Consider the following 26589-nt stretch of genomic DNA (forward strand, 5'->3'; position numbering starts at 1 on the left):
GCAACATATCTACCTTCATATATTTTTGGCAGGGGAGTTTATATCATCTGTGTTTTGAATATGAGTTAAAGTTTGTGTGGCAAGATGAGGATCATAAAATAATCAATCTGGTTGCTGAACAACGCCACCTGGGGAATTTCACTCCAGGAAGTGATCACCAGTTGTAACATGTGGACTAAAGGCTACACAGGTTCAAAATTAACCACGGGGCCAGAGACAGTGTTCAGAAGTACAAATAATCTTTATTACAATGAGTGTTAAAAGCAGCTCACCTGCTATCGATACCTAATATTAGACAAGGCCAGCAGAGGGGAATGGACAGTGCTGGGTTACCTCGGAGGCCCAAAACCAAGGAGGGACGAGGAAATCATACAATCACTCGTGACACTGCGCACACACACACCAGGGATTGGGTCGCCGACCGGAGTCCACAGCACCTGTCCACAGGGCAAAGGAGAACCATAAAATGACCACACAGCACACTCACTAAACAATAAACAATATAGAAATAACAAGTGGAGGAGTTCAAGTATCTCAGGGTCTTGTTCACGAGTGAGGGTAGGATGGAGCGTGAGATTGAGATAGACGAATCGGTGTGGCGTCAGCAGTGATGCGGTCGCTGTATCGGACTGTTGTGGTGAAGAGGGAGCTGAGTTGGGGGGCAAAGCTCTCAATTTACCGATCGATCTACGTTCCTACCCTCACCTATGGTCATGAGATTTGGGTAATGACCGAAAGGACAAGATCGCGGATACAGGCGGCCGAAATGAGTTTCTTTCGCAGAGTGGCTGGGCGCACCCTTCGAGATAAGGTGAGAAGCTCAGTCACTCAGGAGGAGCTCGGAGTAGAGCTCCTTCACGTTGAAAGGAACCAGCTGAGGTGGCTCGGGCATTTGTTTTGGATGCCTCCTGGTCGCGTCCCTCAGGAGGTGTTTCAAGCATGTCCTATTGGGAAGAGGCCAAGTGGTAGGCCCAGGACACGCTGCAGGGACTATGTCTCTGAGCTGGCCTGGAGTCGCCTCGGGGTCCCCCCAGAACAGCTGGAGGAGGTGTGTGTGGATCGGGAGGTCTGGGCATCTCTGCTGATACTGCTGCCTCCGCGACCTGGCCCCGGATAAAAGCGGTAAAATGGATGGATGGATGGAAATAACAAAATACAATATAACCAAAAGCAAACTACGAAATAAATTGAACTCAATCAACAATTAACAATTAAATCTCAAATACAAGAGAAATACAAAATAAATCAAATTCAAATCAATACAAAAATGAAGGATCACATAAATCAATAAACAAATGAAAAATAATAAAATTTCCAACAGAATATCAACGCAAACAAAAGAAATACAAAAGAAATGAAATTCAATTAATCAGTAAACAAATATTTAAATTTCAAATACAAAGGAACTACGAAATAATTGAAATTGAAATCAGAACACAATTGAAGGAGCAAATAAATAAATAAACAAAGTATTAAATCTCCAACAGAATGTCAATGCACACAAAAGAAATACAAAATAAATCAAAGTCTAAAGAGCATAGGCTGCTGATAAAAATAAAACAGCCGCATTGACGCAGCAGCGGTATTCTGACAGCAGAGGAACACTAACACAGTGCGGCCAGACCCGTATATAAAATGTGTGAGTCACCGCCCAGCAATCAGTGGAACAGGAGGGGTGAGGAACCACTTAGGTAAAGTTAGAAATATATTCACAGGTTCAGCTTTTCATTCAGTAACATGTTGTAGTGTCATCAAACTCACAGCACACATAGTTGAACTCTTCTTGATTAACTATGTGTGCTCTGAGAAAAAAAATAAATAAATAAAACTACTACATGTTATAAGACAGTTATTGCATATTTTAGTACTTATTTAATGAAAAAAAGTCACTAAAATGTTATAAAAGCACATTTGTTGAAACTAAGTGTTGTAGTATAATCATGAAGAGTTAATCTATGTGTGCTGTGAGTTTGATTACACTACAACATGTAATAGTACAGTTATTGCATATTTTAGTACTTTAATGAAAAAATTCACTAAAATTACATGAATATTTATTAAAACTAAGTGTTGTAGTATAATCAAGAAAAGTTCAACCATGTGTGCTGTAAGTTTTATGACACTACCACTTTCCTTTGTGAAGTTATTGGTTTTTATTTTTTGTACCTTTTTCCGGTGTTGTAATTTGCAGACGGTCCCTGCTTATTCCAGCCACAGTCGGCTCCGCGTAGAGGCCAATATAAATGACCAAGAGCGGAGAACGGCTCGTTTTGAGGAAAATCCGCTTGTAGCGTTCAGTCCACCTTGCTGTGATTGTAACGAGGTCTCGGTTTTGTAAAAGCAATGTTCCGTTGATGAGTTATTGGTCCGGAAAAGCTGAATCTGTGAATATTTTTATAACTTTATCTAAGTCTACAGTCGCATCTTCGACATTAACACAAAAAGTAAAAAAAAGACATTTACAACACGGCCATAGTGTACATCCGGGCATTTTTTTGCTCATTATTGGAACGCAATGACGTACTGGTTATGACGTCAGACTTAGTGTGTGTGTGTGTGTGTGTACACACGCACTAAATCTGACGTAATAACCAGTACGTCATTGCGTGTAATGTGTACATTATTGGAACGCAATGACGTACTGGTTATGACGTCAGACTTGGTGCGTGTAGTTCACAGTACACGGTGTCGAAACACCGAAACACACTACAACTTCTCTCCAAAGCCTGAGCATTTAAAAAGAAAGATAAACAATGGTAAGACAGGATTTCATTGTCTTCATCTGCTTTATATTCATAATTGAACAAATGATTAGATTTTGCAATAAACAAATTAGCATATGACCAACTGATGTCATGATTAAGTGATGCCAGGATCCTGATATATTGTTTTCTCTCTGCAGCGTGAGATTATTTCTATTCATGTGGGCCAAGCTGGAGTCCAGATCGGTAATTCCTGCTGGGAACTTTTCTGTCTGGAGCATGGGATTCAGCCAAATGGACAGGTGCTTTCTAACCAGGAATCTGGAGGAGGAGACGACTCCTTCAACACCTTCTTCAGTGAAACTGGGACAGGGAAACGTGTCCCCAGAGCGCTTTATGTAGACCTGGAGCCTACTGTCATCGGTTTGTAATCATATCATTACTCATTATTATATGATTATATCAGAACTATGACTAACAAACTTATAACTATACACAGAATACTTCTTTATACTGGAATCACTGTGAACACATTATCATTTCTTTTAAATATCAAGACAAAACAATACAATTCTGTGATACAACAAACCCATTGAAAAAATATACAACCTATTTTAAAATTTAAAATTACAATAATACAACATAACACTTACAGGTATAGTGCAAATGTCTCAAGGAAACAATAACAACAATGGTGCAAAAATCCAAAAACAATGTAAAACAGTGCAATCAAAAGTTAAAATACAGTATATACAGTTTCAGGACAAGGACATTTCTACTTTCCTGTTTGATTTTAGGTTTTGTGTTACTGACTAATCAAATCAAAGAACACAATGTGCAAACAACATAATATAATTACTGTATATAGAATAGAACAAGAATTAGAATAAAATAAATAGAAATATGAGCAGAAGATTAACATATAAAGTTACAGGTTTTTAGTATTAATATTCAATTAGTAGAAAACATGTACAGTGATTGTAAAGGGTGTGTTTCACGTTCATTAAACCTTTTTAAATTATCATTTAAAAAAAAAAGAAATGTGGTGCTATTTGGCCCCCTTCCAGCAGATGGCGCCCTGGGCCTGTGACTAAACATCAGGAAAACTGCACCAATTAAATAAGTCGTGTTTTTTTTAAAAAAAAACGTCTATGGATTGAAGATTATTCTGAATTGTGTATTTCATTAGATTATTTTGAAACTACATAACTTTACTGCTTTGAGTTTCTCTATAGATGAAGTGCGAACAGGAACGTACCGTCAGCTGTTTCATCCAGATCACCTTATCACAGGAAAAGAGGATGCTGCCAACAACTATGCCCGAGGACACTACACCATTGGGAAAGAGATCATAGAACTTGTTATGGATAGGACTCGTAAAATGGTACAGCTAAAAGAAATGAAAGTTGCAGGAAATAAAACCTAATCTTAAAACTAATAAGGATTTTATTGCTTTTTTTTTTACAGGCGGATCAGTGCACTGGCCTGCAGGGATTTCTCATCTACCACTCCTTTGGTGGAGGCACTGGCTCTGGTTTCACCTCCTTGCTGATGGAGAGGCTCTCTGTTGACTATGGTAAAAAGGCCAAGCTTGAGTTTGCTGTCTACCCATCACCCCAGATTTCCACTGCTGTAGTTGAGCCTTACAACTCCATCCTGACCACCCACACCACCTTGGAGCACTCAGACTGTGCCTTCATGGTGGACAACGAGGCCATCTACGACATCTGCCAGAGGAACCTTGATATTGTGCACCCTTCATACCCTAATCTTAACCGTCTCATGAGCCAGACCGTCTCATCAATCACATCTTCTCTTCGTTTTGATGGAGCTCTGAATGTTGATCTGACAGAGTTTCAGACCAACTTGGTGCCTTACCCTCGTATCCACTTCCCAATGGCCACCTATGCCCCGGTCATCTCTGCTGAGAAAGCCTACCATGAGCAGCTGTCTGTGTCTGAAATCACAAACGCCTGCTTCGAGCCAGCCAATCAGATGGTGAAGTGTGATCCTCGCCATGGTAAATACATGGCCTGCTGTCTGCTGTATCGAGGTGATGTGGCGCCAAAAGACGTCAACGCTGCCATTGCAGCCATTAAGACCAAACGCTCCATCCAGTTTGTGGACTGGTGCCCCACTGGCTTCAAGGTGGGCATCAACTACCAGCCTCCCTCTGTGGTTCCTGGAGGAGACCTGGCCAAAGTGCAGAGGGCCGTTTGCATGCTGAGCAACACCACTGCCATCTCTGAGGCCTGGGCCAGACTAAACCACAAGTTTGACCTCATGTACGCCAAGAGAGCCTTTGTCCACTGGTATGTTGGAGAGGGAATGGAGGAGGGAGAATTCTCAGAGGCCAGAGAGGACATGGCTGCCCTGGAGAAAGATTATGAAGAAGTTGGCGCTGATAGTGTGGAAGACGAGGGAGAGGAAGGAGAAGAATATTAAAGGGCTTGATGTAACTGCACACCCCAAAAGTTTGTCATCAGTCATTGTTCCACCAACTGTTTGCTCTGAAGTGATAAACTAATAAAATGAAAAATAAAAAAAGTAAAAAAAAGACATTTACAACACGGCCATAGTGTACATCCGGGCATTTTTTTTCTCATTATTGGAACGCAATGACGTACTTTGGTACAAAGTAATTTGGTACAATTACAAGTTACCTGTTAAAAAAATAGAATCAGTAACTTACTCTTAAGTATCACTATATTAAAGTAATGTAACTGATTACTTTTGGATTACTTCAACACCAAACATGCAAATAAAGACAGAAAATGATAGAATACGTGTAACCTGCTCACTGTATTATTTTAGACAGACATAAAATCACCTTCTATAGTCACACTGTATTAAAGGGAATGTTTTAGTTTAACATAGACTGGGAGAAACCACAGTAGTTTAAATAAATAAGGTTATCAATCAATTTACTCATTAATTATGAAAAACTCAGTTTATTCATTGACCTAGACCACAGTCCATACAATAACATGATTATTGTATTGTATAAAATAAATGTTATTGTTACAGCTTTGTAATATATGTAAAACAAAAAAGCACCACCTGAAAGTGGTGTCAGATAGTTCTATATTTATAGTTACAAAGATTATATACACAACATAGCAACAATTATTATTAACATGCTCCAATGTTAACTATATCTTATTTTGTCTACACTGGTGTCAGCATGTACAACAACTGTGTTTGTGTTTATTATTTAAATGGTAAATGTACTTGATTTATATAGAGCTTTATCCCTACAATGAAATTCTCAAAGCACTTTACATATCAGCTCATTCACCCATTCACACTCACATTCACACAAAAAAGGGACAAAACCGACTAAACCTCATCAAACCAACCAAGTCCCCATTATTCACAGAATGAACAAAGAGCTGTGCAAAAGGCTCAATATTTAACATTTAATAACTCAGCTTCATTTATTAATATAAGTGTTTTATATAACAAAAACAAATCTACAACAACACCTTTATTATTAACAAAAACACATGTCTGTTAATTGTAACATTTGAGCATCATGAGGTACATTTAACAAACACTAAAGAACTAATCAAATGTAATGGTAAGTGCTTCTTTTGTTTAGCTAAGCAGACATTAAATTGCTGTTTTCATGGTACAAATCCCTTTTTGTGAGAGTTAGTAACAAGTTGTGCCATCTCAGACATTTTTATATTGAATTTTATTATTATTATTATTATTATTATAACCATATTCCTATTTGACATAGTGAAAGTATAGAATAAAGTTGTATAAGGGAGCACCACCCCTCGCAGACAACACCATCCTAAGGGGCCACGCAACCCTACATCAACCCCGGTGCAGACAGCCACAACTCCCACCCCCCATGACAGCCAGACATGACACCCCAGGCCAACCCACCACAGAGACCACTTCCAAGACCATCAAAGTATTTCAAATTGATTCAGTGAAAGGTATCAGGAGTTAAATGAAAACATTTTACAAACAACAAAAACATTTGGTGTTTCTGTATGTGAGACCATATAACAGTTTAAATGTATGTCTAAAGGAAGGTACAAACATGTTTCAGTTAAAAAAGAGCTTTAAAAACTAGTGTTGTGGTGGTCAAGACCGGTCTTGGTCTCGAGACCAAATTTTAAAGGTCTTGGTCTTGTCTCGGACTCTCAAGCATCTTGACTCAGTCCTGTCTCGGACTCGGGATTTTCCGTCAAGACCGTTCGAGACCAGCACTAATTCCTGCTATTTTTCAACTTTTTTATAATGTGATAATAACACGGAGAAGAACGGGATAAAACAATCCTTTATTCATTATTTAATCCACACCGTATAATGACCACAATTTTCCTTAATGTGACTGAGTGACGTGTGTGTGGCTACGGTGTCAGTTTGGACCGCGGAGCGCAAGGGAGATATGAACTAATCACCGGTAAAAATCGGTGTGTGTTTAATAAGTCTGTGTGTGTCCGTGTGAAAGTCTGCATGTTTATGCCTCTGTCCATCCACTCTTTTCATTATATCCATGTCTTTTAAGGCTTTATTACATAATGTCGGCTGTCGTCCGGGCCGCCGCCATCTTGGTTTATGTCGTCACCAGCGCGTCATCGTCGCAGAGTTGCACTAGCACAGAATGAGCCAAATAACTGTAAAGAGGTCTTATATTAGTCTATTTTCTTTTTAAAGTGGTGTTTTTTGTGTCTTTAGACTCCAATTACATTTATGTATATAATATGTTCCCCACAATATAAACAGGTTCACAATATAATTATTTTTTCTAGTTTCTGTTTCCACTGTATCCAGAATAATAATAATTCTCAACAAGAACTACTGATTGATTTGTCACATGACTGTTCCAGGGTTTGAGTTTGTTTTATTTAGTTTCACATCTACCTGTAGCTCTTTGTTTTTTAGACTGATGACAACTTGTTTGTAGTTTTATTTCAGAAAGTTTCACTTTTACAGTTACAGTTGGAAACCTTTGTTAATTTAATATCCTAGTTACATTACAGCAACCAAATTAAACTATATCAACTAAGTGAATTAATAAAAATGGCCTGTGTAAAGGCTTTTTCAAACTAAAAAAATATCTTGTGAAATCTGTGACCTGTTGACCTGCACAACTCAAAGAATCAGAATCAAGAATCATTATTTCTTGGCAGAAATACTTTAAAACACTTGCTGTACATTCAGCTGACATAAAAATATTGTTTTCAAATATGTAGAATAATTGTGAATTTATCAGTAGCAGTAGTAGTTTTAATATTTTATTTAATTTTTTGCAGGCACCTTTTTTGTCCATCAAATGTATTTAAAATAAACTAAAATTAAAGAGAGAATGTTATTTAACTGTTGAAACTTGCCATCATTTTTATTTATTTATAGATTTTTTTAAATTGCAGAAAAAAAATGTTTATGGTCTTGGTCTTGGTCTCGGTCATGGCTCCCGAAAGTCTTGGTCTTGTCTTGGTCTCGGTGCATTCTGGTCTCGGGCAAGTCTTGGTCTCGGATAGTGTGGTCTTGAACACAACACTGGTCACATGATATGAATTTCAATGGAAATACGGTAACAGGTTAAGGCTATTTTTATTACGATGCACTACTGGATCTATTTCACAAATAAAAAAATATCTATAAAAAAACCCAAAATGTATTCACTATTTTTGGAAAATGTTGGTTTTTATTTTATTGTCTGAAACCACAGCACATATCGGTTTTTCAATATCGGTGAGAAAAAAAAAGATACTAATGTCAAACGTGATTATATTTTGTTGCTAATATCAGCCGATAATATCGGTGGGCTAATTATATTGGCCATCTATAGTTGACATGGATTGCTGACCATTTGGCACATGTGGATGAAAAACAGAGAGAGAGAATAAAGTATGGAAAACAGAGGCTACATTTACACACCAGAAATAAGAAAACTGAACTAGGATCATTTTGCATTGTTTAGTGTCATTTAAAACATAACTACGCTATGATTTGTTTGTGGACTGAAATAGAGCAGATTGGTCTCGGAATCTGGTTTTTCTGTATTTCTGTTTTGGTTTTAAATCAGAAAAACAAAATAACCACACTGTTTATTTGTCATTTTGATTTGGTTTTAAAACAAAATAACCAAAGAATGAAGGGTGCACGGATTCTTCGGATAGAAAAAAGCGGTCGTAGATGGTGAACGGCTTAGGACAACTGTATTAGATATTAGATAATAAAGTGAAGCTAGTTTAGTGACTGTGTATTTTCATGACACACCATTTCACCATGTCATTTCAAACATTGAAAGTATTTAGTTATGAAGATTCATCAGCAGCCTGGATGTGATGGGTGTGTATGTGATGCCTTTCAAAACTGCTCAGCAATAATATGTTCATGATGTCACCGTGTCGCAGTTTGTTTGGGTTAACAAAAAAAAAAAAAAGGGTCAATATTAAAAACGTTTTTGTACCGCTAAAAGTCATTTAAGTTAATATTGCATGGTTATTTAATATTATTCCCGTGATTCCAAACTTCCTTTAAATCTCGGGTCACAAACTCACTTCCTCCTTCGTCTCCACGACTGTGGACGGAGGCTGTGCTGAGAAAACATTCAGAGGAATGTAACGTTTTTGTGAGCGGAAGGGTCCACAACACGGCTCCACTATGATTATTGTTGCTGGACGTACTATTCTGGTAAGTAAACATCCATGTTTATCCGTGAACACAGCATTATAAATGCTCATATTTTCACCACATAAGCAAAACAAAAGCACGTGAGGCTTTTACTCCGGAGCAGAGCATCTCACTCTGGAGAAGTCAAGTCATTTATAGCAGAAAAACCTCCAAAGTCCGTGTTAACATGCACATAGTTCTAATGTCGGCAGTTAAGAAAGCTAAGCTAAGCTAAAACTTATCACATGGTGCTCGAGGTAATAAACCTAGACGCTGCATCCAAAGAAGGAGAGATGAATGATGTGACTACATATTAGTCTTTCTTATTATTGTTTTATATTATAGTTACTGGTATTCTCATTGTATTATTGCTATTACCTCATTTTCTTATTTAGTTTTTTTTTATTATTGTATTATAGTTACTGGATTCTCATTATAGTATTTTGTTATTGCTATAATTATTTTATAATTGTACTACTACTGTATTATTGTTATTGCTAGTTATATATTCTTAATTAATATTTTATCTTATAGTTACTATAATATTATCATTGCTATTACCTTATCTAATATTTCTTATTGTATTATAGTTACTGGATTCTCTCTATATTTTATTGCTATTATTATTATAACTATTACTATTATATCTCTATCTAATTGTACTACTACTTTATTATTGTTATTGATATTCTTGTATTCTTATTTATAATTTTTTATAACCATTACTAATTTCACTATTAATATTATAGCTCTATCTAATTGTACTACTACTGTATTGTAGTATTGTTATTCTTATATTATTCTTTTTTTTTTATCCTTTTATCTTATCGTTACTGGTATTCTCATTGTATTATTAATATTGCTATTACCTTATTATTTTATGTTTATTATTGTTTTTATTATTGTATTACAGTTACTGGATTATCTTTGTTATTTTGTTATTGCCATTATTAGTGAGGATGCAGGAGGCATCTTCACTATTGTATTCGTTAAACTTTATTATTATAGTAGTTATTCTTCCGCCATCGCAAGTAACTCCAACAGTTTGCAACCGATTTTAACAATTTTGGTGTCAAAACGTTCAGCTAATTTTTCCCTCTTCTGCTATGTTTCAACTTTTTACGTTTCACATTCCTGAAATTAGAGTGGAGTGTAGCAGCCCTTATTTTATTCTTAAAAAAATTGCAAACAAATTGTCATATTATCATGGCTCCACACAAACTTATCCAGTGGTGGCACTGGTGTGATTAACTTTCTCTGTTCGTCGAGGGGGTGTACAGCATAGCCATGCATGCTGATGAATAGTTGACTTAACTGGCGTACTGTAGTTTTGTATGAAGTAAAGATTGACAGTGATATATTTGCAAAATGTTTTAGCATCAATGTTAATTTTTTCTGTTACAAGCAGTGGCTGAAGTAATTAGAATAATAATAATAATAATAGGTCCACAAACTTTATTATTATAGTAGTTATTCTTCCGACATCGCAAGTAACTCCAACAGTTTTCAACCGATTTTAACAATTTTGATGTCAAAACGTTCAGCTAATTTTTCCCTCTTCTGCTATGTTTCAACTTTTTAGTAACTTTTTAAACTATTTAACTTTTTCCACTTTTCACTTTCCCATCCACTTTTGAGTAAATTCAACTTTCAACCCTCCAAATTTGAAGTTCCACTGTTCAGCCATTTTTTAACCGATTTAAACCATTCAACTTCTAAAATGTTCACAAATCTGTTGTCTTTTAACTTCTATCTTCACATTTTCTGTTTTTGACCTATGAAGCTTCAAGCACACCCACCAACTCTTCACATTCCTGAAATGTAGCAGCCCTTATTTTAATCCTAAAAAATCTGCAAACAAATTGTCACAACTTCCAAAATATTGAACACAAAGACCTAATTTTCTCAAAAGTAGTAGAAATGTGTGTTGAGCCACTCAATATACCACATTTTTTGCCATAAGTTCAGCAGTTTTCGATTTATTAAGCCTGAAGTGGACATAATCCTACAAATCCACAGGCTTGTTTGCAGTGGAGAACCGTCAGGTCACTGCTTAAAATCCATGGTCTTTCTCTCGTCCTCCTGGCCTAATTTTTTGTCCTAAAAACATACAATTGAACTCATTTGTAGCCTAAAGCCTTGTGATTCTCACAAACTGCTCAGTTTTTCTGTAAATTATACAGTTTTCCAGTTGTGATGTGTTTTACACAGGTTCCCCCTGGCTGTAACAGGCCAGTTTCTGCCTCGTCATCCTGCACACACATTCTCCCCACAGGTGCATGTGATTAGTGCTGTTACCATGGTAACTAGGTAACTGACAGCCCTGATGATGAATCCACCTTTCTGTGTGATTTACATGTTCTCCCAGTGCCTTTTTATCAAACTTGTATCTTCCAGCCCATTATTTAACCTTTCACCTATGACTTAATCTTTTAAATCCACCTTTCTGTGTGATTTACATGTTCTCCCAGTGCTTTTCTCCCCTTATTGGAACTTTTAACCCCTTCAGCCATTTTGTAACTGATTTGAATGAACCTTTAACATGTTCAGCTACTACCTCCAACCCATTACAACTTTTTTCAACCTTTCCAACACATTTTAACACATTTCAACAATTTCAACTTTTTTCAACTTTTTCAACCTTTTTCAACTTTTTACTACTTAATACTGTATAAACTGGACTTCTAACTGGTTTGACTGGTTTTTCCTTTCCTACTGGGATTTTAACACATAATACTGTATAAACTGGACTTCTAACTGGTTTTCCTTTCATACTGGGATTTTTAAACTTCTTTCAACCTTTTTCCAACTTTTTTCTACTTTTTCAACCCCTTTTTTTTTTAACTTTTTCAGTCTATTTTTACTTTTTGCAACCCATTTCAACTTTATTAACCCATTTCAACTTTTTTTTTTTTCTACTTTTCCAACCCATCTCTATTTTTTCAAACAAATTGCTAATTCTTGGTTAGTGCAAATGTTAGAGGAATGCTAACACTAGACTAATGCAATCGCAAAGGCTGCAATTTTTTTAAATTATTATTTTCATGTCCTGTTAATTTCAGACAGTGTTTAAGAAGTACAGTCCAAATGTTTTAATGTTTCATGAAACGTGAAGTTAGTTCGATATGTTTAAGAGGTAAAGCCACAGATTTGTTTGCTTTACTGTTGTAATCTGTGCTTTAAAAATTACATTTTATATTTATTTAAAGTTTAAATAAATCTGAAATTGTTTATTATGAAACAAATTGATTTATTGCTTGTGTTAATTAAAAAACACATGACAAGAGGCCCTTGAACAAATAACGGCATATTAAATCGCAATCGCAATATTGAGGAAAAAAATTAGATTATTTTCCAAAATCAATCATTAAGTTTGTAGTGTATAGTGCAAAGTTTGCCATTTTGAAGACAGCCCATGACCGATATGAATACAGACACCCTCCCTTCAACCTATTTCTAGGTCACATGTAGTGTTGTGGTGGTCAAGACCGGTCTTGGTCTCGAGACCAAATTTTAAAGGTCTTGGTCTTGTCTCGGACTCTCAAGCATCTTGACTCAGTCCTGTCTCGGACTCGGGCTGCCCGCACTCGGGATTTTCCGTCAAGACCGTTCGAGACCAGCACTAATTCCTGCTATTTTTAAACTTTCTTATAATGTGATAATAACACGGAGAAGAACGGAATAAAACAATCCTTTATTCATTATTTAATCCACCCCATATAATGACCACAACCTTCCTTAATGTGACTGAGTGACGTGTGTGACACACTCATACGTGTGTGTGGCTACGGTGTCAGTTTGGACCGCGGAGCGCAAGGAAGACATGAACTAATCACCGGTAAAAATCCCAGTTAAAAATCACCATGAATAAATATTATCTCCCTGGTAAAGACAGTAGCTCTAACAACTGGTAAAATAATAAACTGATGATATTACAGCCTGTGAAGGCTGGATAGGGGACGCACTTACTCTGCTTCTGGGTCTTAGTGCCAGCCGAGCGGTGAAGCCTGTTCCGTTTACCATGTTTACTGAGGTCCGTGTGTGTTTAATAAGTCCGTGTGAAAGTCTGCATGTTTATGCCTTTTATTATCATTACATAACATGTAATGAGATAGAGCTCCCCATAAAAATACAAACATAAGAATAAACAATGTATATACAATATAAATAGATCTAACCCCTTCCTGGGGTTCACTGCCAGGAGCACCCTTCTGACGTCACGCTCCTCAATAGTGAGTGAAGAGGTGCTGGAACCTGGTGGGGGCGGGGCTGAGGCTGGTGAGTGCTGTGGGGTCTCAAAATGAGCAAAGAAGTAGTTGATCTCCTCTGCCAGTGAAGCACTTCCATCCACTGTTGGTACATCACAGCCCCTGTAGTTTGTGATGTTCTGTAGCTCCTGCCACACGTGCCATGGGTTGTTGCTGGACAGATGGGACTCAATCCTCCTCTTGTAGTCCGCTTTGGCTTCCTTGATTCCCCTTTTCAGGTCGGCTCGGGCAATGCTGTATAGGGCCCTGTCACCAGACCTGAAGGCAGCATCGCGGACTCTGATGAGTTTGCGGACCTGGCTGGTCATCCAGGGTTTCTGGTTAGGGAAAACCCGAATGATTTTGTCCACAGTCACGTTCTCGATGCAGAACTTGATGTAATCTAGTACAGTCACTGTGAATATTTCCAGATCCTGATGTTCAAATATGTCCCAGTCTGTGTGATCAAAGCAGTCCTGTAATTCTAGAAGTGCATTATCAGGCCAAGATGTAACAGTCTTAATGACAGGCCTGGTTCTCCGTCTGATGGGGGTGTATGCTGGAGTGAGCAGCAGGGAGAGATGGTCTGACTGGCCAAGGTGGGGGAGAGGTATAGCTCTGTAAGCATGCTTGATGTTAGAGTACACATGGTCCAGAGTGTTCTCCCCTCTCGTAGGACACTTGACATGCTGATGGAATTTTGGAAGTACAGTCTTTAGATTAGCCTTATTAAAATCTCCTGCAATAATGTGGACACCATCAGGGTGGACTCGCTGTTGTTCGTTTATGGTGTTTAGCAGGAGAGAGAGCGCTGTGTTGACATTGGCGTCAGGCGGGATATAGACAGCCGTGATGATGACTACAGTTAGCTCTCTTGGTAGTGTTAATGTTAATCTTCTGCTCATATTTCTATTTATTTTATTCTAATTCTTGTTCTATTCTATATACAGTAATTATATTATGTTGTTTTCACATTGTGTTCTTTGATTTGATTAGTCAGTAACACAAAACCTAAAATCAAACAGGAAAGTAGAAATGTCCTTGTACTGAAACTGTATATACTGTATTTTAACTTTTGATTGCACTGTTTTACATTGTTTTTGGATTTTTGCACCATTGTTGTTATTGTTTCTTGAGACATTTGCACTATACCTGTAAGTGTTATGTTGTATTATTGTAATTTTAAATTTTAAAATAGGTTGTATATTTTTTCAATGGGTTTGTTGTATCACAGAATTGCATTGTTTTGTCTTGATATTTAAAAGAAATGATAATGTGTTCACAGTGATTCCAGTATAAAGAAGTATTCTGTGTATAGTTATAAGTTTGTTAGTCATAGTTCTGATATAATCATATAATAATGAGTAATGATATGATTACAAACCGATGACAGTAGGCTCCAGGTCTACATAAAGCACTCTGGGGACACGTTTCCCTGTCCCAGTTTTGCTGAAGAAGGTGTTGAAGGAGTCGTCTCCGCCTCCAGATTCCTGGTTAGAAAGCACCTGTCCGTTTGGCTGAATCCCATGCTCCAGACAGAAAAGTTCCCAGCAGGAATTACCGATCTGGACTCCAGCTTGGCCCACATGAATAGAAATAATCTCACGCTGCAGAGAGAAAACAATATATCAGGATCCTGGCATCACTTAATCATGACATCAGTTGGTCATGTGCTAATTTGTTTATTGCAAAATCTAATCATTTGTTCAATTTTGAATATAAAGCAGATGAAGACAATGAAATCCTGTCTTACCATTGTTTATCTTTCTTTTTAAATGCTCAGGCTTTGGAGAGAAGTTGTAGTGTCAGAGAGAACTTTCACTCTGCGTTTCGACACCGTGTAGAACCAGTCTCTCAAAGCATTTCATCACTATAGGTGTTAGGGCCACTGGACGGTAATCATTGTTGCTGACAGGAGGCGACTTCTTTGGCACAGGAATGATTGTGGCAGATTTTAGGCAGGGGGGGATGACTGCTTGTTTCAGGGAGAGATTGAAAATCCTATTGAAGATGGGCGTGAGCTGGTGGGCACATGCTCTGAGCACCTTGCCAGGTACTCCATCTGGACCAGCAGCCTTCCTGGGGTTCACTGCCAGGAGCACCCTTCTGACGTCACGCTCCTCAATAGTGAGTGAAGAGGTGCTGGAACCTGGTGGGGGCGGGGCTGAGGCTGGTGAGTGCTGTGGGGTCTCAAAACGAGCAAAGAAGTAGTTGAGCTCCTCTGCCAGTGAAGCACTTCCATCCACTGTTGGTACATCACAGCCCCTGTAGTTTGTGATGTTCTGTAGCCCCTGCCACACCTGCCGTGGGTTGTTGCTGGACAGATGGGACTCAATCCTCCTCTTGTAGTCCGCTTTGGCTTCCTTGATTCCCCTTTTCAGGTTGGCTCGGGCAATGCTGTATAGGGCCCTGTCACCAGACCTGAAGGCAGCATCGCGGACTCTGATGAGTTTGCGGACCTGGCTGGTCATCCAGGGTTTCTGGTTAGGGAAAACCCGAATGAGAAATCCCTGCAGGCCAGTGCACTGATCCGCCTGTAAAAAAAAGCAATAAAATCCTTATTAGTTTTAAGATTATGTTTTATTTCCTGCAACTTTCATTTCTTTTAGCTGTACCATTTTACGAGTCCTATCCATAACACGTTCTATGATCTCTTTCCCAATGGTGTAGTGTCCTCGGGCATAGTTGTTGGCAGCATCCTCTTTTCCTGTGATGAGCTGATCTGGATGAAACAGCTGACGGTACGTTCCTGTTCGCACTTCATCTATAGAGAAACTCAAAGCAGTAAAGTTATGTAGTTTCAAAATAATCCAATGAAATACACAATTCAGAATAATCTTCAATCCATCGACGTTTTTTTTAAAAAAAACGTGACTTATTTAACTGGTGCAGTTTTCCTGATGTTTAGTCACAGGCCCAGGGCGCCATCTGCTGGAAGGGGGCCAAATAGCACCACATTTCTTTTCTTTTTTTTAAATGATAATTTAAAAAGGTATAATGAACGTGAAACACACCCTTTACAATCACTGTACATGTTTTCTCCTAATTGAATATTAATACTAAAAACCTGTAACTTTATATAGAATAGAATAGAATAGAATAGCCTTTTATTATCATTACATAACATGTAATGATAGAGCTCGCCATAAAAATACAAACATAAGAATAAACAATGTATATACAATATAAATAGATTTTTAAAAAGTTCACATACATTCATATCAGTATTAGCATAATACGGTGCCAGCGTATTGCATAGAAACTATTGCACATTGCCCAGTATATTGCACCAGTCAGATAATATTGCATAACAGTGTATGGTATTGTAGATTTAGTGCATATGAGAGTTCTGAGTGGTTATGCCTTTCGGAAAGAAACTGTTTTTGAGTCTGTTTGTTCTAGCTTTGATACATCTGTAGCGCCTACCAGAGGGCAACAGGTTGAACATGTGGAAACCAGGGTGTGAACTGTCCTTGATGATGCTATGTGCTCTGTTGAGGCAGCGTGAGGTGTAGATGTCCGTCAGGGAGGGGAGAGGGCAGCCAACCATCCTTTGAGCCGTTTTTATTACCCTCTGAAGCCTCTTCCTATCTGCCTCAGTGCAGCTCCCGTACCATACAGTTATACAGTACGTGAGCAGGCTCTCGATGGTCGAGCGGTAAAAGGTCAGCAGCAGTTTTGAGTCCAGGTTGTGCTTCCTGAGGACTCTCAGGAAATGTAGTCTCTGTTGGGGCTTCTTGGTAACCGCAGAGATGTTGTTTGACCAGGAGAGGTCCGCAGAGATGAGGACACCGAGGAACCTGAAGGTGTGGACCCTTTCCACACACTCACCGTTGATGTAGAGGGGGGCAGGGTCTGCTCTGTGCCTCCGGAAGTCCACAACAATCTCCTTGGTCTTTGTGATGTTAAGCTGCTGGTTGTTAGCAGAGCACCACGCTGTCAGCTTCAGTACCTCCTGTCTGTAGGCTGACTCGTCCCCCCTTGAGATCAGACCAACCACTGTGGTGTCATCAGCAAATTTCACAGTGATGTTGCTCTCATGGGTTGGCCTGCAGTCGTAGGTGTAGAGACAGTACAGGAGGGGACTCAGCACGCAGCCCTGTGGAGAGCCAGTACTCAGTGTGCGGGTGGAGGAGAGGTGGGGTCCAAGTCTCACAGTCTGGGGCCGGTTGGTCAGAAAGTCTCTTATCCAGGCACATGTGAGAGGGTGGAGGCCCAGGGTGTTCAGCTTGGTGATCAAAATGTCTGGGATGATTGTGTTAAATGCTGAGCTATAGTCCACAAAGAGCATCCTCACATAGCTCTGCTGGTGTTCCAGGTGGCTGAGTGCAGAATGGAGGGCTATGGCGATGGCATCCTCTGTGGATCTATTAGTCCGATATGCAAATTGGTGGGTGTCGAGGGTGGAGGGGAGACAACCTTTGATGTGATGAAGAACCAGTCTCTCAAAGCATTTCATCACTATAGGTGTTAGGGCCACTGGACGGTAATCATTGTGGCTGACAGGAGGCGACTTCTTTGGCACGGGAATGATTGTGGCAGATTTTAGGCAGGGGGGGATGACTGCTTGGTTCAGGGAGAGATTGAAAATCCTATTGAAGATGGGCGTGAGCTGGTGGGCACATGCTCTGAGCACCTTGCCAGGTACTCCATCTGGACCAGCAGCCTTCCTGGGGTTCACTGCCAGGAGCACCCTTCTGACGTCACGCTCCTCAATAGTGAGTGAAGAGGTGCTGGAACCTGGTGGGGGCGGGGATGAGGCTGGTGAGTGCTGTGGGGTCTCAAAACGAGCAAAGAAGTAGTTGAGCTCCTCTGCCAGTGAAGCACTTCCATCCACTGTTGGTACATCACAGCCCCTGTAGTTTGTGATCTTCTGTAGCCCCTGCCACACCTGCCATGGGTTGTTGCTGGACAGATGGTACTCAATCCTCCTCTTGTAGTCCGCTTTGGCTTCCTTGATTCCCCTTTTCAGGTTGGCTCGGGCAATGCTGTATAGGGCCCTGTCACCAGACCTGAAGGCAGCATCGCGGACTCTGATGAGTTTGCGGACCTGGCTGGTCATCCAGGGTTTCTGGTTAGGGAAAACCCGAATGATTTTGTCCACAGTCACGTTCTCGATGCAGAACTTGATGTAATCTAGTACAGTCACTGTGAATATTTCCAGATCCTGATGTTCAAATATGTCCCAGTCTGTGTGATCAAAGCAGTCCTGTAATTCTAGAAGTGCATTATCAGGCCAAGATGTAACAGTCTTAATGACAGGCCTGGTTCTCCGTCTGATGGGGGTGTATGCTGGAGTGAGCAGCAGGGAGAGATGGTCTGACTGGCCAAGGTGGGGGAGAGGTATAGCTCTGTAAGCATGCTTGATGTTAGAGTACACATGGTCCAGAGTGTTCTCCCCTCTCGTAGGACACTTGACATGCTGATGGAATTTTGGAAGTACAGTCTTTAGATTAGCCTTATTAAAATCTCCTGCAATAATGTGGACACCATCAGGGTGGACTCGCTGTTGTTCGTTTATGGTGTTTAGCAGGAGAGAGAGCGCTGTGTTGACATTGGCGTCAAGTGGGATATAGACAGCCGTGATGATGACTACAGTTAGCTCTCTTGGTAGTGTTAATGTTAATCTTCTGCTCATATTTCTATTTATTTTATTCTAATTCTTGTTCTATTCTATATACAGTAATTATATTATGTTGTTTGCACATTGTGTTCTTTGATTTGATTAGTCAGTAACACAAAACCTAAAATCAAACAGGAAAGTAGAAATGTCCTTGTACTGAAACTGTATATACTGTATTTTAACTTTTGATTTCACTGTTTTACATTGTTTTTGGATTTTTGCACCATTGTTGTTATTGTTTCTTGAGACATTTGCACTATACCTGTAAGTGTTATGTTGTATTATAGTGCATTATTGTAATTTTAAATTTTAAAATAGGTTGTATATTTTTTCAATGGGTTTGTTGTATCACAGAATTGCATTGTTTTGTCTTGATATTTAAAAGAAATGATAATGTGTTCACAGTGATTTCAGTATAAAGAAGTATTCTGTGTATAGTTATAAGTTTGTTAGTCATAGTTCTGATATAATCATATAATAATGAGTAATGATATGATTACAAACCGATGACAGTAGGCTCCAGGTCTACATAAAGCACTCTGGGGACACGTTTCCCTGTCCCAGTTTCACTGAAGAAGGTGTTGAAGGAGTCGTCTCCTCCTCCAGATTCCTGGTTAGAAAGCACCTGTCCGTTTGGCTGAATCCCATGCTCCAGACAGAAAAGTTCCCAGCAGGAGTTACCGATCTGGACTCCAGCTTGGCCCACATGAATAGAAATAATCTCACGCTGCAGAGAGAAAACAATATATCAGGATCCTGGCACCACTTAATCATGACATCAGTTGGTCATATGCTAATTTGTTTATTGCAAAATCTAATCATTTGTTCAATTATGAATATAAAGCAGATGAAGACAATGAAATCCTGTCTTACCATTGTTTATCTTTCTTTTTAAATGCTCAGGCTTTGGAGAGAAGTTGTAGTGTCAGAGAGAACTTTCACTCTGCGTTTCGACACCGTGTACTGTGAACTACACGCACTGTCTGACGTCATAACCAGTACGTCGTTGCGTTCCAATAATGTACACATTACACGCAATTACGTACTGGTTATTACATCAGATTTAGTGCGTGTGTACACACACGCACACACACACACAGTACATACAAATAAAACTTAGAGAAGAGAGGAAAATAAAAAAAAGAATTAAATGAAAATAATAACAAGTTAAAAAAAGTTAAGTCTGTAGAGCATTCATCATCATACCTTTAAAGATGTATGCTCTACAGACTTAACTGTATAACAATATAAAACAACAATCGAGCCTTAAAAGTTGATTTATATAAATGATCATCTCCTCCTTTATATTATCCACAGGTTTTTATCCAGAGAACTTTACTGATGAACTTTATCCAGAGAACTTTACTGATGTCAGTAAATGTTTTAATGCAGATCAACCTCTCAGTGACTTTCACTTAATGATCTACATCTACAATGTTAGAAAGAAAACTACCATTTGCACACAAAAAAAAAAAGTCGTAAAGCAACACAACATTAGTAATTATGTGAACACGTCTGTGGTGTGTGATGTTACTAATGTGTTTCAGAGAAAAGTGTTAAGGTTCATTAAAGTGTTAAGAAACGGTGTTCAGGTGGGCGGAGCCAGGTAGAAACCCAGGGTTTCTTTGATAAAACCTGCCAGCGACCAGGTTTAGTTCAGGACAATGTTGCCATGGTAACATACTCAGAGAAGAACATACCTCGCTTTTTGGAATGGGATACTCAGGGTTTCCCTCATTTGAGCCTGAACATATTCAGAGTTTGAACATAACCCGCTTTATGGAATACCCCTCAGCTCTCCTTGTCTGCAACAGAAAGGAAGTCATTAAAAAGCAAATCATGTAAAAAAAAAAAAAAAAAACCCATTAAAACATCAAGTGATTTTTGATTGAATGAATGTCTTAGCAGCAGATTCAAGGTCCATAGAAAAACACTATTACATACAAAAATAATCATAAGAACAGTTCAAATGAACATTAGATTAGACAAGGCATTTGTTTCATTTACTATGCATTTATGCTGACATAACCTACAAGTGCAATTCAGCTACTACCAGTGTTCATAACACTGGTAGTAGCTGAATAAGAGTTTTAAATAATATAAGTTAATGTCTAGCACAAACACACACACACAAACACTTACTTAAAATCATCGCCCCTAATGAAAAAAAGAATAAAAGATCATTTAAGACAAGGTAATTTTCAAATATTTTTTTTAAATTGTATGTAAGCAATTTATCAAACTGGTTCCAAGTACAACTAACATCAAACAAAAGGGCTGACATGTTCTTATAGTCACACACAGTCTTTTTACTTTGTTTAACTTAAGTAGTGTAGCATTAGCAACACTTGCTGCATAACAAGGCAGCATATCTGTCAAGTGATTTCTATTTGTTATTGAGGTAACACTCATGTTAATAAAATCCTAATTTAAACAGTATTTGAACGCCTCATTTCACACAGTTCAGACAATCATATCCTTTACAAAATAAAACGTTACTGCTTTGGTTGCATTAGGCCTGGGTGATATGGACCAATATTCATATCTCTATATTTTTCTTCAAAATGGAAATAGGCAACATAAACCATTTATTTTTTTTCAATAGTTTTACATGAAAAACAATAATGGGTCAAAGTCAGTGGAGCCACAAAGACCCTTTTATTAATCATTAGCAGCACAATAACAACATTTTGTGTCACTTTTGACTTTTTCCTTCATTAAGGCTGAAATGTGATTAAATTATGTAGTGTTGCTTCATTCAGGGCAGCTCTGAGTTGCAGAAAGTCGTTTTTAAAGTAAATCACATTCAGGACACTGTCTCTTTAAGAATGTGTAAACAGCCCTGTTAGCTACAGCAGCAGATCTCTGCTGAGGAGCAACAGAGAATTAGAGAAGAAAGACACATGCAGTGTTTCCTCAAACATCTGTCAGTGTTTAACACTCAGAACTGAGGACAGACAGACATCTGCACTGAGCTTCTGACAGACAGTCGCTAACACAGCTGACTGTGTGTTCGTGCACTGGGGGGGAGGGGGGTCAGTTTTTTAGACAAGTAAACTAACACTATAACACACACACAGCAATATACAGTGAACAAAATTGGGTAGTTACATTCCATCTCAAACGGCATCTGACTTCTAGAAACTCTTTCTGAAAGCATGCCGATGAGTCGGTACGCTCTGTGTCGAGAGAGGGCTCGTCAAGACCCGCCTTACATTGCTTCTGATTGGTTGATTATTGTGTGATGCATGCCATGGTTGGTTAGATTTAGGCACAAGGAGACATGGATTAGCTATCTCGGTCAGTCAATCAGAATTACTCGAGCTACGGCATGCCACGAGGATCAAAGTTTATTATCATAAAAAAATGGGGAATGGGGAAATATAAGCGTGAGAAATGTCAAGTGTGGTGTGAGAATGCGTCAAATTGCGTGACTGTCACGCTCAAAGCATAAGGCTTGGCAGCTCTGCAAATGTAAATGTCTAACTTAAATACAAGCAACATGAAATTAACAGCAAATATGCAATGTGTTGACTTGTATATGAACTGTAAGTATAATAGATAAACACATGTGCTTCATATACCCATTTATGTTTTAATTTAGGCTGTATTATAATTTAGGAATTAGGACTGGGCGATATATCGAGATTCAAGATGTATTGAGTTTTCTATTTTGGCAATATAGAAAACTACAAAGTCGCATATACAGATATATCTCGTATTTTGTATAAAAATACTTGTTTGACCTAACCCATAACAAGCCACATTATAGAACTCACTCACACATACTGTCCCTTACAGGAGATGTTGTATTGTGCAGCTTTTTGTTAATAAATGAGCCTGTGTGGCATTTTGCATCAGCAATTTTTTTTTTTTTTTTTACCAAGAATTGTCTTTCTGGTCAGACTTGATATGAAATAAAAATTATTGAGATTCACCATTTTGAGAAAATGTATTGAGATATGAGTTTTGGTGCATATCGGCCAGCCCTAGTAGGAATGTTCACAGCATTTTAATGTCAACAAATGTAGGCCTACCAGATTCTAATCACATTTGTATTTAAGTTTTAAGTTGTTGACATTGACAAGTGGCTATTTTAGATTTCCTGTACACTTGTATTAAAATATAAGGGATACTGGAGCTTGGTTGGGTTGGTGGGTTAGTCATATGTTAATGACCTGTTTGCCTTAAAATCACTACATGCTGTAAAATCATTATACTGCTGTAATCATTTTACTGTTGCAACTTAAGGGTTCAAGTTAAAGATTACTATATGATTATGGTCCAAAGCAACATCAAATGCAGTTTTTTTTAATCAAGGGACATGAAACTTATGTTGCCGACTGGCTGGCTGGCTCCCCACACCTCGTATGAAGTGAGTCGGTCTGTCAATGACTCTCGGGACATGTTCGTCCCCCAGTCTGCCCCTGGTCTAATGACAGAAACAAGGAGGAAATATATCATTGATCCAAGACGAGGGAGCCGACTTGTATGGATCTGCATCAGGTTGTCACCTTTCAGAAAAGAAAATAAAGGACACCCACGTCACCGTGAACACAATCCTCATAAATAGAAACATTTTGACATAGAACAGTGTTTACCAAATGTTACTGCCCCATGTACCTTGGCTCTGAGCTCATGGTATATATTATTTATTGTGTCTGCAGGCGCGTCTAAACTCTTTCCTTTGTCTCGTCCATTATTAGCCTTGAATTTAGGCCTTTTTATTGATTTATTTCTGATTTTCTTGTTCATTGTCTGTGTGCATGTAAAAAAAATCTATAATGTTGAAAAATAACCTGAAATGTTTGTGTGAACCTCCTGAAAGGTGTTCATGTGCCCCTATGGCAGCGGTCTATAACCATTATTCTCAAAGGAGCCATTTTGCTTCCTCTCACCTGGATTAAAATGTTTCTGGAGCCAAAAAAATACCATCTCAACCATCTAAACTTCTGTTTAGCCTTTATATGCTTCCTTTAGGACAAATTTTACAGAACTGTAAGGTTGATTATCAGAGCTATGCAGATGGCACACAACTATATCTATCACTGAACCCAGATGACTATGGTCCCATTGAGGTGTTGTATGACTGCTTAGAAAAAGTAAACTGCTGGATGAGTGAAAACTTCCTTCAACTAAACCATGACAAGATGGAGGTGATTGTCTTTGGTAACAAGGAAAAGAGGACTGCTATCAGCGAGCATCTTGAGTCTCGAGCGTTAAAAGCTAAAGACTAGGGATGTAACGATTCACTCAACTCCCGATACGATTCGATTCACGATACTGGGTTCACGATACGATTCTCTCACGATTTTTTCATTTACAAAATGGGACTGTAGACAAATTTGTTTTTTGGGAAAAAAACTAGAAAATACTGTATTATTTTCCTTATATTTTTCATTGTCAAAAGAATTCCTTGATAAACTATTCAAAACAATGCAATTTAACTAAAAATAAATCTTGAATGAAATAAATAAAGGAATAATACAAATGAAAATGAAGCCTATTAATTTAAAATCTGGTTCTATAATAAACAATGCAAAACTGCATAATAGTTCTTTTTCTTTTAAAAGTGCAACTGAAAATGTATTTTTTGCCTTAACAATTGGACTTTAAAAGAAAAAAAACCGATTGCACTGATTTACATCATATTTGTTTGGACCAGCAGAGGGCGCTGGTAACACAGTGGTCGGTTGGCATGCAGATATCTTGCAGTGAAGAAGAGAAGCTATGCTAGCAGACAGAGCTAATAAAAAAACGTGACTTTTACAGATATTCAAGTAATATTACAGATATTCTTTCGATGCTAAAGGGGTAATGAATCATTTATTAACATATTTAAGAGTAGAAGGCAGCCAGAAAGAATGTATTAGCAGACTCCGCCCGCCGCCAACACTTCCGGATACCGTGATACCTATGAATCGATTTTTAACTGCCTTACGATTAATCGTTACATCCCTACTAAAGACCAAGTCAAAAACCTTGGTGTTCTGATTGACTCAGATCTTACATTGAGCAGTCAGATCAAATCTATCACAAAAACAGCTTCTACCACCTAAAGAACATCTCCAGAGTGAAAGGTTTAATGACTCAGAAAGATCAGGAGAAAGTTCCATGCTTTTATCTCCATCAGACTGGACTATTGTAATGGTCTTCTGACAGGAATCCCCCAAAAGAGCATCAAACATCTACAGCTGGTTCAGAACGCTGCAGCTCGGGTCTTAACCAGAACAAAGAGATCAGAACACATTACTCCAGTTTTAAAGTCTTTACACTGGCTACCAGTCAGCCTCAGAATAGACTTTAAAGTTCTGCTGCTGGTGTATAAATCTGTGAATGAGTTTGGTCCAGAATACATCAGTGAGATTTTAGTCAGGTATGAACCCAGCAGGTCTCCCAGGTCTATGAACACAGGTCAGATAGTGGAGCCCAGAGCTCACAGTAAACATGGTGACAAGCATCACATGTGAACATTTTTAAATCAAAGTTAAAGGCACTTTTTTTCTCTACTGCATATGATTGAGAGAAAGATTTTTGGTCATGTTGTTGATGTAATGTGTTTGTTGATGATTTTAAATGATTTTACTGATGATTTTAAATGTTCTTATTGATTTTAAACAGATGAATGTTTTATCATGTAAAACACATTGAGTTGCATTGTGTATGAAATGCGCTATACAAATACATTTGCCTTGCCCTCAATGAAGTCAATATAGTGCATAAAATTCTAGTTACAATTATATCGAACAATGTTATTAATAATAATTTTTAAAAAATGTTGATGTATTTGTAGTGCTACAAAAAATAACCTGAATTTGATAACACATGATCATGTCGGTCAACACACACACACACACACATAAATATATATATACATAAATATATATATATATATAATACTAATTGATAGATGCAACATATCAAGTATGCTTATTAATCTGGTATGTTGGCAGTTAATTAAATATTTCCCAACACAAATAAAATCTTTATTTTCTTCCAGAATAGTCTTATTGTTGGTTGTTATCTTACCAGGGATATAAAACTTAAAGTTAGCCACAGGTGTAAGGAAAGTTTATGGTTGATGACAGTTATTACACAATACAATTAATTTTTAGGTTGACAAATTGTTTTATCATGATTTTATTTGGTGTCAATGTCATTTATCATTAATACCCTCTGTAAGAAATAACAATTCATTATTTTCTTATAGCTATAGGAAGCCATTGCAAAAGAATCAAAGAGCCACAGGTTACAGACCCCTGTCCTCGGGGTACACATACCCCAGTTTGGGAACCACTAGAATATACAGAAATCTCTACAAACATTTTTAACCAAGGGAATATATATAATGTAAAATCAAAAATTAATGTATTTA

General features: G+C 38.1%; 1 protein-coding gene and 1 pseudogene across 1 annotated transcript; both read left to right on the plus strand.

Moving 5' to 3' along the window:
• Positions 1–2631: 2631 nt before the first annotated feature.
• On the plus strand, positions 2632–5261 carry LOC114462064 (tubulin alpha chain-like). Its single transcript, XM_028444666.1, has 4 exons — positions 2632–2756; positions 2903–3125; positions 3938–4086; positions 4170–5261. Exons 1-4 carry the CDS (start codon positions 2754–2756, stop codon positions 5145–5147), a joined length of 1353 nt encoding a protein of 450 aa, XP_028300467.1. The 5' UTR covers positions 2632–2753; the 3' UTR covers positions 5148–5261.
• Positions 5262–9229: 3968 nt separating this feature from the next.
• LOC114462056 (DNA repair and recombination protein RAD54-like) overlaps positions 9230–26589 on the plus strand; it is a 49662-nt pseudogene continuing 32302 nt past the window's right edge.

The sequence above is a fragment of the Gouania willdenowi genome, chromosome 4 (genome assembly GCF_900634775.1).
Source record: "Gouania willdenowi chromosome 4, fGouWil2.1, whole genome shotgun sequence".
NCBI lineage: Eukaryota > Metazoa > Chordata > Actinopteri > Blenniiformes > Gobiesocidae > Gouania > Gouania willdenowi.